At 37.2% G+C, this 14,340-nt stretch overlaps 1 protein-coding gene across 4 annotated transcripts in view; it reads right to left on the reverse strand.

Moving 5' to 3' along the window:
• Nucleotides 1–987: 987 nt before the first annotated feature.
• pbx1a (pre-B-cell leukemia homeobox 1a) overlaps nucleotides 988–14,340 on the reverse strand; it is a 66,515-nt gene continuing 53,162 nt past the window's right edge. For 2 of the 4 annotated variants that reach the window (XM_053486594.1, XM_053486597.1), the window contains 3 exons: nucleotides 12,408–12,520; nucleotides 9,076–9,165; nucleotides 988–4,511 (listed from right to left, as the gene is read on the reverse strand). In XM_053486594.1, coding sequence (XP_053342569.1) covers nucleotides 4,419–4,511; nucleotides 9,076–9,165; nucleotides 12,408–12,520 — 296 coding nt within the window. In that variant the 3' untranslated portion in view covers nucleotides 988–4,418. The remainder of the gene's footprint in view (nucleotides 4,512–9,075; nucleotides 9,166–12,407; nucleotides 12,521–14,340) is intronic. The other 2 variants (XM_053486595.1, XM_053486596.1) reach the window with 2 other exon arrangements.

Raw genomic sequence — 14,340 nt, forward strand, 5'->3', positions numbered from 1 at the left:
TAGGTTTTGTTTGATGTTCTTTAGCTGCAGTTTGTGTGTGAGGTTACTTTCCGATGACTCTTCAATGCAGATCACAGACAGTAGAGCAGAACGTCTCACACACACACCGCTCCTCGCTCCTCAGGTGTCAGGTGAAGCTTCCTGCAGCTCCGTCGTGTTTCCTCTCAGTCCCGAACGCAGTCGGTTTGATCTTCTGCTTGATCTTCCTGATCCTGCCCCGACTCTCGCCTGCTGTTTCTCTCACTGACATTTCAGACAGAGCTGCGAGCTGGAAGTGCTTTGATCTTTTTTTTTTTGTATCCGTCTGTATCCGTGTTTTGTAGGCGTCAGACGGCTTCATCTTCAAATCCTCAGTTTCAGCACCAGTTGTGACAAGTCTAAGGATTTATTACGCTCAGGATTTCATCGTCCTAATCACGAGTCACAAGTCCTAATTAAGACCTCCTTAGAAGGAGTTCATTTGATTTTTATGAAAAGTTGATTTTTTTTTTATTTATATAAAGTAAAAATGCATTAATTAATTAGATAGGATTAAAAAAGAGCTTAAGTTTAATTCTTTTAATTTAAAAATTAATCTTTTTTTTTTGGCCCTATTGCACAAATTTTCACATACAACTGTATTTTATTCTTTAATTGTTTATTATTATTATTATTTATCTGAATTAAATTTTTTAATTAAGTTATTTGATTTATACGGACTAAATAATAATAATAATAATAATAATATTTAAAAAAAACTATTTAAGGAAATGTACTATGTACTGAATTTCCAGCGTCTCTTTAGCTCCCCCGTGTGGCCACCCTAGACACCACACTGTGTTTGAACATGATTTCGTTTAATGATTCTTTAAAGTGAATCTATAAAAGCTTTTAATATCTCAGCAGATTCTCACACATAATTTTAACATCTCCCTCGGTCAAATCGTCTCGATTCGATCCCAAACAGAAAATAAATCACACCACCGAGTCGCTGCGCTTCTCTTTTTTGTGATTAATACAACATTTATTGAAGATGAACAGTTCATTTAGACACAACATTTTTGTGATTTAACAAAAAAAAAAAACATGAGAGAAAAGAAAACAAGCGTTTTTATGACTCGGACGTGTTGCCTAGTCTGAGTAAAGTTCAGTGAGCGGACGAGGAGGTGAAATCCGTTTCAGCAGAAAATATCTACAGTGTGTTGGGAGGAGAGACGTCAGAGAGGCCGAGCTCTTCGGGAGACGTCCGTACATTATTGAGTTCTGAGAGGAAGTCGTGTCGCCGCTCAACTTCTTATCAAAGAGACAGAAAACTGGCAAAGTCGTAATGTTATGTTAAACATCGAAACACAGATACAGTACTGCATGAATAAAATGTAAATAAAAAATAAAAAATAAAGCAAATATATAAAAAGCAGAGAAATAGAAATAATCACGTTTATATTAATAACTTTATTAGACATTATTTTAACTGATGCTTCGCTAAATGCGGATTACGTATGTTTTTTCTTCTTCTATTTTCTCTGAGCCCGAGCAATCCACACGCCGTTAATACGACATCGTTATACGATTACAGTCTACGCAAAGACGTTAGGAATTTCGTAACAAATCGAATTTTACTTGCCCCGAGTTCATCGAGGTCAAAAAGTCCTCTTTAACAGAGTTTTACCTGCAAAAATCATCTCTTACACTAAAAGTCCTAACCGCATTACTGTAATGACTTCCCCTTTAACTGGATTCTGATCCAATGTACAGAAAAACAAACCTCGTTACCCGAGACGTCACCGACGCCCGTACCTTCTCAAATGAAAATTCATTTTTTCCTTCAATAATGTTTGTGTCAATTAGGCAGAGACGCGACATTAGCTGAGGGTGAGTCAGGATACGATCTCACACACACACACACACACACACACACTTATTAAGCTTTACAGTGTACATTAACACTACATAAGAGAGAGAGACGCGGATAACAAACACAAGGATGTGAGAGCAATGTACACTGAGAGTTTAAAGGCGGCGAATTTGGTTCAGGGACATCGCAGACGTGTTTAACGACGTGAACTCATTCTTATGGACGTCACTTTAAACATAGCACTAATAACAGCTAATAGAATAAACTGTAAACAAACACCGATCAGCCGTAACATTAAAATACATTTGCATTAAAACCACTGTCGCAGGGGTGGCTCCGGCCCCCCCGGGGGCGTGGCTCAGCAGGGCCTGTGGTGTCTGGCACCAGGACGTTTGTAGTGGATGCTTTGGGTTCTGGGCGTTTGGGAGTGGTTCAGGGGCCTCAGGCGCGGTGGTGCACTGGGTGTTCTGGTAACTTTCGCTTCCAACTGTTAATGTTACGGCGGATCAGTTGTTTTTGTTTTACCAAAACAAACAAACAATAAAATCCTGGTAAAAATACTAAAATAAATGTAATGTTAGAGGAGAAGTCGATAAGATCGCTGATATTAAACGGCTCTAGAACACAGAAGTGTGTGTTCATGTTTGTGGAAACAAAATAAGATTTAATAAAAGTATTTTTTTTTATTAAATGTTTTTACATTATATACTTAGATTAGCAATTTTGTACAAAATAAAAAATTGTAAAAACTCAAACGAGTGTGTGTGTGTGTGTATGAAGAGAATTTGTGTTATTCGGTTAAAATCAGTTTAACGTTTAAAGTAAAAACAAAGAAAGGGAAAAACCACACACACACACACACACAGGATAATGATGTAATGTTTCTGCCTCGAGTTGACATAAAGATTACAGCTGGCTGCACGGCATCCTAAACCCAAACAAACAAACAAACAAAAAAGATTTTAGGAGAAAAACAAAAGAGGCGTGGTGTGGGTGTTTGTGTGTTTGTCATGATAAACATTGATGTCGATGAACAGAATATAACAAAACTAAGAGAAATCGAACTCTCTGACGAGTTGAGATGAAGATCTGCAGTGAGGATGAGGATGATGAGCCTCAGGGTTTCACGCAGACACTTTCCAATGAAATCCAGATGTTTCAGTTTATTTTTCCTGTCCGCGGAGACGCAGCTGCTCAGGCGGTGTTCGGGATCACGTGCGAGCGCTACATCGATGTTTTTCAACATTTATTCTGATCTGCTTATTCTCTTACATTACGTTCTTGGTGAAGCTCGTGGGCCTCGTCTGGATCTGTTGAAGTGACTTTTAGAATAGATTTATAATTAAAGAACGTAACGTTGTCCAGTCACAGAGGAACCGCCTGCACCGGATAAACCAGGACAGAAGACGATAGTTACGTCGCGTGTCATGTGACGGTTGTGTTCAGAACTTCAGATCCTGGTTCTCCTTCTTCGTACGTTGGGCGAGTTGACCTTTCCCGCAACTTTACATCAGAATTGTTTTTACGAAGCAGGCTAACTCACGAAGCACGAGTCTTGTTCATGTTCATTTCTGTTCGACTAAGAAACCTGATCTTGAACTTTACTCCGTTACCATAGCAACACTCAGCGTTATTATTTCTTATGTAGGATTTTATAAGCGCTATTTTATTTACCCAAGCAGATAAATTTTGCCCAAGTCCTTAACGCTGATTGCGTTTGCTGCAACGCAAGACAAAAAAAAGGGAAATAAAAAAGTTTTCTCCAGATTGACCGCGAGTATTTATTCTAAAATAATGTTGTTGTTGTTGGTCGCGGCATAAAACAGCAGACTCAAATACTTTAAGTCACGTGGCGGCAAATAAACACACAGATGGCGACGTCGCTGACCAACCAGTGCTGACGTGTTAAAGCATGATGACAAACTAATTAAAATAAAGAATTTTTAAAAAGACCTTAATTTGATCATTTTCTTGGGGACATGAAGTAAACGTGTAGACAGAATATATAAATAACGTCACTCGTGTGTGTGTGTGTGTGATTGTGTATAAAAAAAAAGAAAAAAGATCTGTTACTTCACATTTATCCTTTGACATGGAAAACAATTCAGATTTTTTATTTATTTATTTTCTTAAGCAAGCGATATGAAAAGCGAAACAGAACGACGCAACGAACCGATAAAGAAAATCTATTCGCACTTAGACACAATTGGGGAAAAAACAAAAAAGTTTCTTTTAGAAACCTAAGATTGCTCTTTTTCATTTCATAATAACTGTTTTTTTTTTTCTCTCTCAGAGGTAGAATAAAGAATTAAGAGACGTTGAAGAATAATAAGGGTCGGTCGGTGGTGATGACGATGAGTTCGCTCACTACGGATCCAACGCGAGTCTCAAAGACGAGTGAAAAACATCAGTACTGTTTTTTTTTCTTTCTTCTTTTTTTTCCTTCTGTTTTTATTCCAAATGTTCAGCAGTAGAAAGAGAGAGAGAGAGAGAAAGAGAGAGAGAAAGAGAGAGAGATGGTGTGATGGTGTGTAGAGTGTAGTGTATTGTTGTTGTGTGTTTTCGTGTGTGTGTGTGTGTAATTTTAGTTAGACGTGTCAGACTGAACACTTCCTGGTCCTTCTGTAGGTGAAGTTACAGACGATGGAGTCGGTGCATCCTGCCAAACTCCGTTCGCCTAAAACACACACACACACACACACACACACACACACAGAGAGAAATATACTTACTCCAACAACCATCTAATGTTACAGACATTACAAAGATAATAAACACATTAAACAGAAAAATCCCCTCAGTTTTCTCCACAGAGACGCCGACTTGCGTATCTTTAAGGAAGGAGTCTCCAGTGTCAGAGATAAAGCTGTATGTTCTTGCGAGCTGTGAGGTAAGAATGAGGAAATGAGAATTAGGACTGACACCAGAGCAGGACCTCACCACCACTCGTGTGTACTAACACTGGAGACTCCTTCCATGAATAAAGACCCTCCTGTATGAACAGCTCCACACATCTCTTTGTTATACAGTAAGGCTTGAATTATGTGAAGCGTTTGCTATATGACTCTCCGTGAATGAACGAGTCGTTACTATTGAAACGCTGGTGTATTAGAAGCTGTGTCCGCTAACGAACAACCAAAATGAACAAACTCGCACTGTCCCGAGATCCCCCTGATTATTTATTTTTCGGATTTCTATTTTGACACGAACTTCATGACATCATCGCAGTCTGACATGGGGTGAAAGCTTTGCTGTTCGGTTCAGTTGACGAGTTTAGATACAGAGATGGTTCAGGTGTTCTCTGTGGCGTCCTCGCTAGCTTAGTGCTTAGCTTTAGAGAGCTAGCTCAGTGCTAATATCTTCTTGAAATAAAAAAAGATCTGCTCTTGTATTCTGCCTCCAGTTTCCTGACATTAACAGATCTAATACAGATTCCTTTTTGTTTTTGGTCACGTTTTTTTACACTCAGGAACCGTAATATTAACGTGATTAAATGTTATACATCTGGATTTGGGATTTTTTTGTGCCACAGAATTCTTGATGTCATGATGAGATGATAAGAACTTGAAGACGAAACCTATTTATGTAATGTAGATAAATAAATTCAAGATGATGTTCATGTCTTCCTCATGGATCTGATATTAAAGTTTACTCTCCTGTGTTTTCCTTTTTCTCTGTCCTTCTTTCTCTGTCTCTCACAGTCTCTCCTCGGACAGACACACACACCACCTCCACTCTTTGTTCTGGTGGTTTTCACCAGGATGTGTTAAAAAAAGTTCCTTGGAGTAGCAGATGTACATGGCGTGACAGCGTCTCTACTGACGTCTTTATCAGGAGCGTATCCTAACTCGTTCAGTTGTCTTCCCATTTTAAAACTTTACAATGATTCCAGAAGCAACGGTACAGTTTCGTCTTTTGCAGGTGTGTTTGTGTGTGTGTGAGACGTCACACTAATTCAATTTGTTATTAACTGTACACCTTGTGGAACTCACTAAAACAAAATAAGGTATTTGAAAAGCCTGTTCATAAAGAATCTGTTTATTACTTTTAGGTCATTTTAGTTGGTCATATTGTAATTTTATACTTTTGTACTTCCCACACTTTTTTGTAAATGTTGTAAACGTTTACTATTTTGTAAATGTTGTTGCAGAGTGATACTGGTTTAAATTTCATTACATTTTAATTCTGTTTTATTTCATTGCATAATCATTGCCTTAATTTTATCTTTTTGTGTACAAGTTTAATTTGCAGTGTAATTCTATTTTTTTAGCATCATTTTGAACAGCAGCAAGCAAACAAACATGTTTGAGTTATATTTATTTTCATATTGTTTAACATAATTGTACCATTGTTCCTCAGGGATGATCACACACACACACACACACACACACACACACACACATCACTGCAAGTGAAACGATTAACAGAACGTGACACTGAATGAACAACAGGATGAGTCTCTTTTCAGGGTTCTTTCTTCCTGTCTTTTTCTTTTTTATCCTCCAGACAAACGATGAACGATCCAAGCGATCACGTGCGCTGAGGGCTACAGGAACAGCAGTGTAATGAGGAGCTAAAATAAAAGAAGGCCGTTTCACGCTTCCCGGCTGCCTAAAGAGCGCTCAGGGCATTAATAACCCGGTTCAGAAATGGCGTAAAAAAAAAAAAAACTCACACAAAACAAAGCCTTTAAAACGATCTTTGGCAGCCTCTTATTTTACAAACCTGTTATTTCAGTCGGAGGCAGTGTGTAATCAAAAAAACCCTTTTAGTTCTTCGGCTTTGGTGACAATCGATGTGTTTTAAAGCCGTAATTACAGCGGGGGGTCCGGAGGAGGGAAAAAAGGAGGAAGAAAGAGCGCTGCGGAGCGTAAACGCTCGGTACGGAAGGCCGTCATTAGCCGAGAGACGTGGAATAAGTGATCAGAGGAAATAATACAGGAAGGAAAAAAAGACCGAAAGGAATTTATTTCATGCTGAGATGCCGAGTCTGTAACGCTCCAAGGATTACAGTGTAACGGCACTTTATTATTAAACTGCCTCGTGAGATTACTTTAGTATTTTTAACTAATCATTTAGATATTTTTTTATTTATTGGACTAACCTATAGTTACTGTAAGATTTATTAAGCTGCTATAAAGATTTTCACTTTTCTTTTCCTCATAAGGATCAGACCAGAATTCTGCTACACTTTATAAATAATAATAGTTTTTTAAATTATTTAGTAATTTAGATTAGTTTAAAATTTGTAAAAAATAATGTATAATGTATCATTTATGTGAGATTTATTAAGCTGCAACAGACTAAAGACTTTATTTATTTTATATTACAATTATATTATTTTTATTATTATTATTTTAATTAGGAATCAGACAATAATTCTGATACACTTCACATTATTATTATTATTATTATCACTATTTATTTTATCTTACAATAAAGCTTTAAAAAGAAATATTATATCCTGAATAAGATATCTATTTTTTGTTTTATATATTTATATGTATTATATTTTTTTAATTATCTGTTTTTTTTAGCATTAATTATTGTGAAATGCTAAAATACAGGCAGACAGATCTATCAAATGATAAATGTTTTATTACAAATCTAATTTGTATTAAAAATAAAATTTTAAAAATGATTATAAAAACAAACAATGAAAGACAAGTAAGTTACAGTAACACAGCGGCGTTTCTGACTCTGCATGTGTTCAGATTCAAGCTCGTGTTTGAAAGCAATTATCGCACAGCTGGCATCCATGAAATGATTCTGATTAACCCCCAAATAAAGACCAGCTGTTTCTGCAGAGGTTTTCTTCACAGGTTCTTTGTTTATTTGTCTGCTGAAGCCACAAAGAGCTTACAGAGCATGACCAGGATCTCACTGTGGAAACGTACTGATCACAAGACGAGTGGAAAACAGTCTCTCTGAAACAGTATCTGTACTGAGAAACACTGTGAAGGACATCACCAAGAAGAAGTGGAGAAAGTGGAGCACCAGAGTGACATCACCAAAATCAGAACAAACCCTCGAAAATGTACGAAAACACAAATCAAAGAGGGACCGTTAGAGAAGCTGCAGGAACATCGAACTGATGTGACATCATGATGTGGAGTGAGTGAGACAGATTGTTAAACCGAGGTGTTGATGGTAAAGATGATGGTGGTGATGTTGATGGTGGAGGTGTTATTGGTGGTTGTGTTGGTTTTGGTGATTATGGTGTTGGAGGTGTTGATGGTGGTGATGGTATTGGTGAGGTTGTTGATGGTGTTAATGGTGGTTTTGGATGTGGTGATGATGGTGTTGGTGGTGTTAGTGGTGGTGATGTTGGAGGTGTTGGTGGTGGAGGTGTTGGTGGCAGCTTCATGCTCTAGGCCTGTGTTTCTTTAGCCAGAACTGGAGCTTTTCTCCAGGTGGAATGGATCCTGATCCAGTCGATGTTTGAGCAAAACATTCAGCAGTCTGCTAGTCAGTCATGCTATGCTACAGTAGATGGAAATATGTTCCACTTTTCAGGACACCACGGCCCCAGAGCATACTCCTGACCCAGAGGTCGGACCTGAGGAGCGTGAACACACTGAGATGCCCTCACAGTCTGACAGATCTGGAATACTTTGCTCAGACTCGACCTGGCACGCTGAGAGACTCAAGACTGAGAGAGGCCACAATATCAAATCATTAGTTTAAGGGTGCGCATACTTATGCAAATAGGCTATTGAGACTAGGTCTGATGTCTGAATTAATTTTAAGCCCAGTTCCACTTTCATTACTGTTTGTAGTCCTGCAGTAAGATCACACCGGGTGAGTCTGCTTAGAAAGTTCTGGATGTGATTCAATGTGAGAGGCGACATGTTTTTGTTTTTTTATTATTATTATTATTTTTATTTACACTAAACATGAGCTTTTTCTAACGATGTGTGATTACGGAAATGTCTTTAAAGAACAATATATTTTTTGTCGTGTAACCAGCTCTAACACTCTGCAGCAGAACAGCCAGTGTGTTGATTATAATGAGGGTCACAGCTGTGCCTCCGTGTGTGTGTGTGTGAGAGAGACATTGTTATTACAGCGTAAGACGTGTGATATGACCAATGCGTGTCGACGGCCGTCCCGAATCTGTTCTCAGCGCTCACGTTACACTGTCTGATCGATTACCGGCGCTCAAACACACACCGTCAGGGCGCATTTCACACACTTCATCCTCCCTGCACCATGTGTGTGTGTGTGTGTGTGTGTCTTACGTTGATGCCCTGTGGACTGTAGAGCTGAGTTGCAGCGAGAGCGTCAGTGTATCCTCCTGCCTGACTGATAACATGGCGAAGTGTATCCACCTGAAACACGCACACACACAAAGACAAAGACCAGGTCAGATGTCACACCTGGCGCGCGCACACACACACACACACACACACACACCCAAAAGACCTGTGAAGCTGTGAATGAGAAGGTCAGGTAGATATCACACAGGCTGCTGGGAATCAGAAAGGCCATCCAGAAAAGTGAGACGCCAACATGTGACACACACACACACACACACACACACGGTTTTGAACAGATTTACCAACAAACCGCTAAATGACTCATCTAACAGGAATTCTACCTGCTGCTCATTTCTTTCAGAGGTCAGGACACGGTGTCTAGTCGGATGTGAAGTGCGTCTGAGTGTGTGACGCTCCGATACAAGTCTCGCCGTTTCGTCACACACTATATAACGCACACAGTGTGTGTGTGTGTGTGTGTATATACCCATTTCAAGATAAATTCAGTGAGCACTTTTGATTATTTTTTTTCTACCAGCACCTCTGAAGTCACAGGGTCAATATTAACGCATATCGTTATGACGTTTCTATGGCAACTGCATCAAGTCGCAATTCTATAACGAGACATTTATTCTATAATAAATATTATAGAATTCTATAACTCATGTTTATGGAAGGAGTCTCCAGTGTCAGAGTGGCACAGGGGCGTTTTTACAGATTATCATTTCTGTGTTGTCTTTGTTTTGTTTTCTTCTACAATTTCCCCAAAAGAGATGAAAAAAGAGCATCTGGCAACACGATACCGTGTATATAAATAAAATCAAGTTTAAATGTACAAATTGTCTGTACGCTGGTCAGAACTCAGTCTTTCAATGATATCCTTACGTTTCATACATTGGGGGACCAGAAACCAGTCCAGAAAATGTTCTGTCTGTCTGTCTGTCTGTCTCTCACAGCATCACACAAAACTGTCTGTCTAGACTTTACTGAATCTCCTGCAGTCCTTAGATCTCTACCTGAAGTTTAATCTGCACCATCAGTGAATCTAAATGTGGAGTAAAAGTGATGTTATGAACAGTTATGTGTCGGATTTAATAATCTACTTTAAAATAATCTACTAATGCGCTACTGTCTCAATGTAAACAAACACCTGCACCAATAGATATTAATTAGAAAAGATAAAGTGAATATTTTGACTGGGATTAGTTCATATTTTCACTTTGGCTGAAATAACAGCGCTGAAGTGGTATAAGTGAATTTTAACACGCTGGAGTGGTTTTAAGACAAAACTTCATCTTTATCCTTTGATCTACTTTTTCCATTTCTCATCTGTGATTCACTCTCCGATTACCGAACAGGGAGTGTATTTGTCTGAGCACCAAAGAAGGACAACTTAGTGTAAACAAGGCGTAAGATCCTTAACCTTACAGAATGGGATTTCTTTGTATTAATAAGTTAGACAGAGAGTTCTGCTGTACAGAGAGACACACAGACATGGACGTGGGCTTCAACCTCTAATAATAATAATAATAATAATAATAATAATAATATCACTGATTACATTAAAGATCAGTAGATTATTTTTAGCTTTAACATTTTAACTGTTTCTACAAACTCTTTAACAGTCAGCGTCGTGTGCTAACGCCAGTGTAACTATAAATTAATAAAAGCTAAACCTGTTGTTGGTTTTCTAATCAACCGATTAAAGGTCACATCAACATAAAGCTAGAGATTCGTCTAAACAAAAAAGTGCACGTGGAAGGCGCTGCGTGTTTCTGCTGGAGCGGTGAATCACGCTGGGGATCGGCAGCGTGAAGGTCGAGGTCAAGGTCGAGCTGGTGGAGACGTGGACGCTGAGCAGAGAGTCGTTTCTCTCGCTCCGCTCCATTTATCTGGAAGAAGTCGATATGATGTCTGCGGGACGTTATGGAGTGCTGCGGGGAAATAAATAACTGGCGTGACGCCGAAGGACGAGGATCTGCGCAGGGCGGCGGCGGCGTTGAGCTCAGCAGGGCCGAGTGCAGAGATTAACGCCCCGTGTGTATGAAGCAGACAGACGTAACGACCGCCGCTGAGGCTGTGAAGCACACGGGTGCACGTGAGGAGAGCCGAGGGACGGGAGAGGAGCCGGAGTAAATTTAATAAAAATAAATATTGTTTATATAAATGTTGTTGAATTAATTTGTGAATTAACTCCTTAACTTAACATTATTTAAATTAACTTATTAATTAATTTTATTTGTTTATTCTAATAATATACTGTAGTTCATAGTACAGTCAATTAAAATATTCATAATATAATCTTTTATAAAAATTATTATGACTGCTGTTGTTTTTCTGTAACAGGTAACTCGTGTGTGTGTGTGGGGGGGTGTTATTTTCTCGTAACTTCACTCATTACTGAGTGTTTTATTCCTTTTCACATCCATTTTTTTTTAATATATAATTTAAATTAATATTTACTACAGAACGTAATATTTTTTATCCCTTTCCATTTCCGTTAAACTTCTGACGCGCGTTACTTCACTTCACAGTCGCTGGAAACACAAAGCCTCCGACCTGCTCCACAGCGTTGAAACTGGAGACTCCTTCTTTATCAAGTTACAAAAATGAAAAAAGCATTTCAGAAAAAAAAGAACGTCACAGTAACAAACAGATACATTTTATTTCCTTTTTTTTTTTTTATTCCTGAGATTTTGCTAAGGTGTTTTTATATTTAAACACATCTTTTTTTCATTTAAGCTTCAGATTTAAACTAATTTAATCAAACATTGTGCAGAAAAAAAGGCTAGCTTTACTTAATTTAACGTGAAGTAACTTTAAGCTATTTATTATTATTTTGGAAAAGAAATTATATCATAGTTTAAAGATTTTCACGAAATCCATGAATTTCCTGAAAGAAAGCTGATCAATACTGTGTAAATACTTATAATATCCTTTATTGTTTTTATATTTTAATTAAAATAATATGAAGCAAATAATACGTTTAATAAATAAAATAAACTCATTGATAGACTTAAAGAAGTGCATGCACAATCACAAAAAAAAAGAACAGCACAAAAACCAAACACACTGTAGGGGGCGCTAATCACTCACAGGAAGTGATTTGTGTGGAAAAAAATCATTTGGAAATCACACAACACACAGAGATTAGTTTGTTTTTATTAGTAATGAATTTAAATGATTGATAAAGTGTCAATCAAATTAAATCAAATCAAATCAGATCAGCGGATAAACAATCCCGATTAAAATTTTCGATTCAAATCAGCCGGAATGGTGGGTAAAATTTTGGCGCCCTAGCGTGCACACCCTACCTGTGACTGTATGTTAGCGCCCACCTGCGGCGCCGGGTACGAGTCCCCATTCAGAGACTGAACGCTCATGAACAAATCGCCGGAGTGAGACATGTTAAAAGACGCAGCAGAACCTGAGAGAGAAACAGACGGAGAGAGAGAGAGAGAGAAACAGAGAGGGGGAGACAGGTGAGACAGAGAGGCGTCGTGCTCATCATGCAGCAGCTGCAGAGAGGGAGGGGGGTGAGACAGGTCACAGCACCGTGTTACTGATAACAGGCAATAAATTACACACACACACACACACACACACACACACACACACACACACACACCGCAGAAATCTGCAGAGTTTAGTTTAATAATAATAATAAAAATAAAACAGCCGGAGGACGCTCAAGACTGAGTGCAGCGAAGAAAGACAGACAGAGAGAGAGAGAAAGACAGGGAGTCTGTCCAGTTATACAGCACTAAATAAACACTGTACCAAATTAATATTTAATATTTAGCACTGCTTCATCTGAACACACACACACACACACACCCTTAGCAAATTTCACATAAAGTATATAAATTAAAATATAAAATATGTTACTTTTTATACATACTGTTTATACATGAACACTCACTCACAGATAAAAAAAAATTGAAAAAGTAATGCGTACTCCGCCACTCAAAAAAAATCTTTAATGATAATAATAATACTGGTAAAAGGTTAAAGCAAAAAAATAAAAAAATAAAAAATAATGATAATAATAAATAAATAAATAAAAATGTGAACTACATTTTTTTAACATATGTACCGCAACTCATAAAAGAAAACAAACAAACAAAAACACTCCATTATTTTTTAATCAATCAATTTAACTCAAAAGAAAGTAAAATATATATATTGTAATTAAATATGAACTGCACTGTTAGTTGATTGGGGAAAAAGTGAAAATAAAAAGTGAAAAAAAAAAGCTCTATGAACACAACCCAAGTCTAATGTGAAACAGGACAGAAAAACATAAATAATAAAAATAAAAAAAGGTTATTACAAAAAAATTAACGTACATACATTAAAAAAAAATTTTATACAGGTACAGAACCACCGATATGTATAACAAATAATCTAAAAACACTAAGCAAACAAACAACAAAAGAAAACTCTACACAAAACTCTAAATCTACAGTATACACTTCTATATATAACAAATTACATATAACATGCACTAAAAAATGAATAAAAATTTAACCTTTTTTTCAACATCTTATTTAAAAATGTCAGATTCTAGGAAGGTAATATGTAACTATAACTATAACTTTATTATAATATAATTTAATTATTAAAGTGGCTAAAAAAATTATGCAAATTGTAAAATGTTTTTAGCGTCTTAATTTGAAGTAATCAGTTCAATTCTTTTTATTTGGAAGAAGCATTAATGTCTTCTGTGAGGCGACATCATGATGAATATAAAATAAAACAATCAGCATTAACTGAATAAAGCTCACTGAAGAGTAAACATAATTTAATTAATTTATTATATAAAAATGCAATACAATAAAATGCTAGTAACAGTAACACTGCATAACTGTATACGCTAGTTATACACACAGTGAGAGCGAGTAACACCTGCTAGTACAAAACAAACAAATTAATAAAACGATTTAATAAAAAATTTAGTTTAAAAAAAACACTTAAAAACAGATTTCAGGCAGATGTTAGCACAGCGACGTGGATGCTAGTTTTGATCTATTATCGTAGAAAATATGCAGTGTGTGTGTGTGTGTGTGTGTGAGTAAAAGGTAAATAAATTAAAATCTCTTTCGTGCATGTGATTTTTCTTCTCCAGCGTGTGTGTATTAGCCTAGCATCCAAAAGCACTACATCCTCAAAAAAAAAAGAAAAAAAAACTTGCACCAGAGTGATGGATGTGTGTGTTTCAGTCATTTAGGAAGCGCTAATCGAGTC

Source organism: Clarias gariepinus, chromosome 25 (genome assembly GCF_024256425.1).
Source record: "Clarias gariepinus isolate MV-2021 ecotype Netherlands chromosome 25, CGAR_prim_01v2, whole genome shotgun sequence".
NCBI classification, from domain to species: Eukaryota; Metazoa; Chordata; class Actinopteri; order Siluriformes; family Clariidae; genus Clarias; species Clarias gariepinus.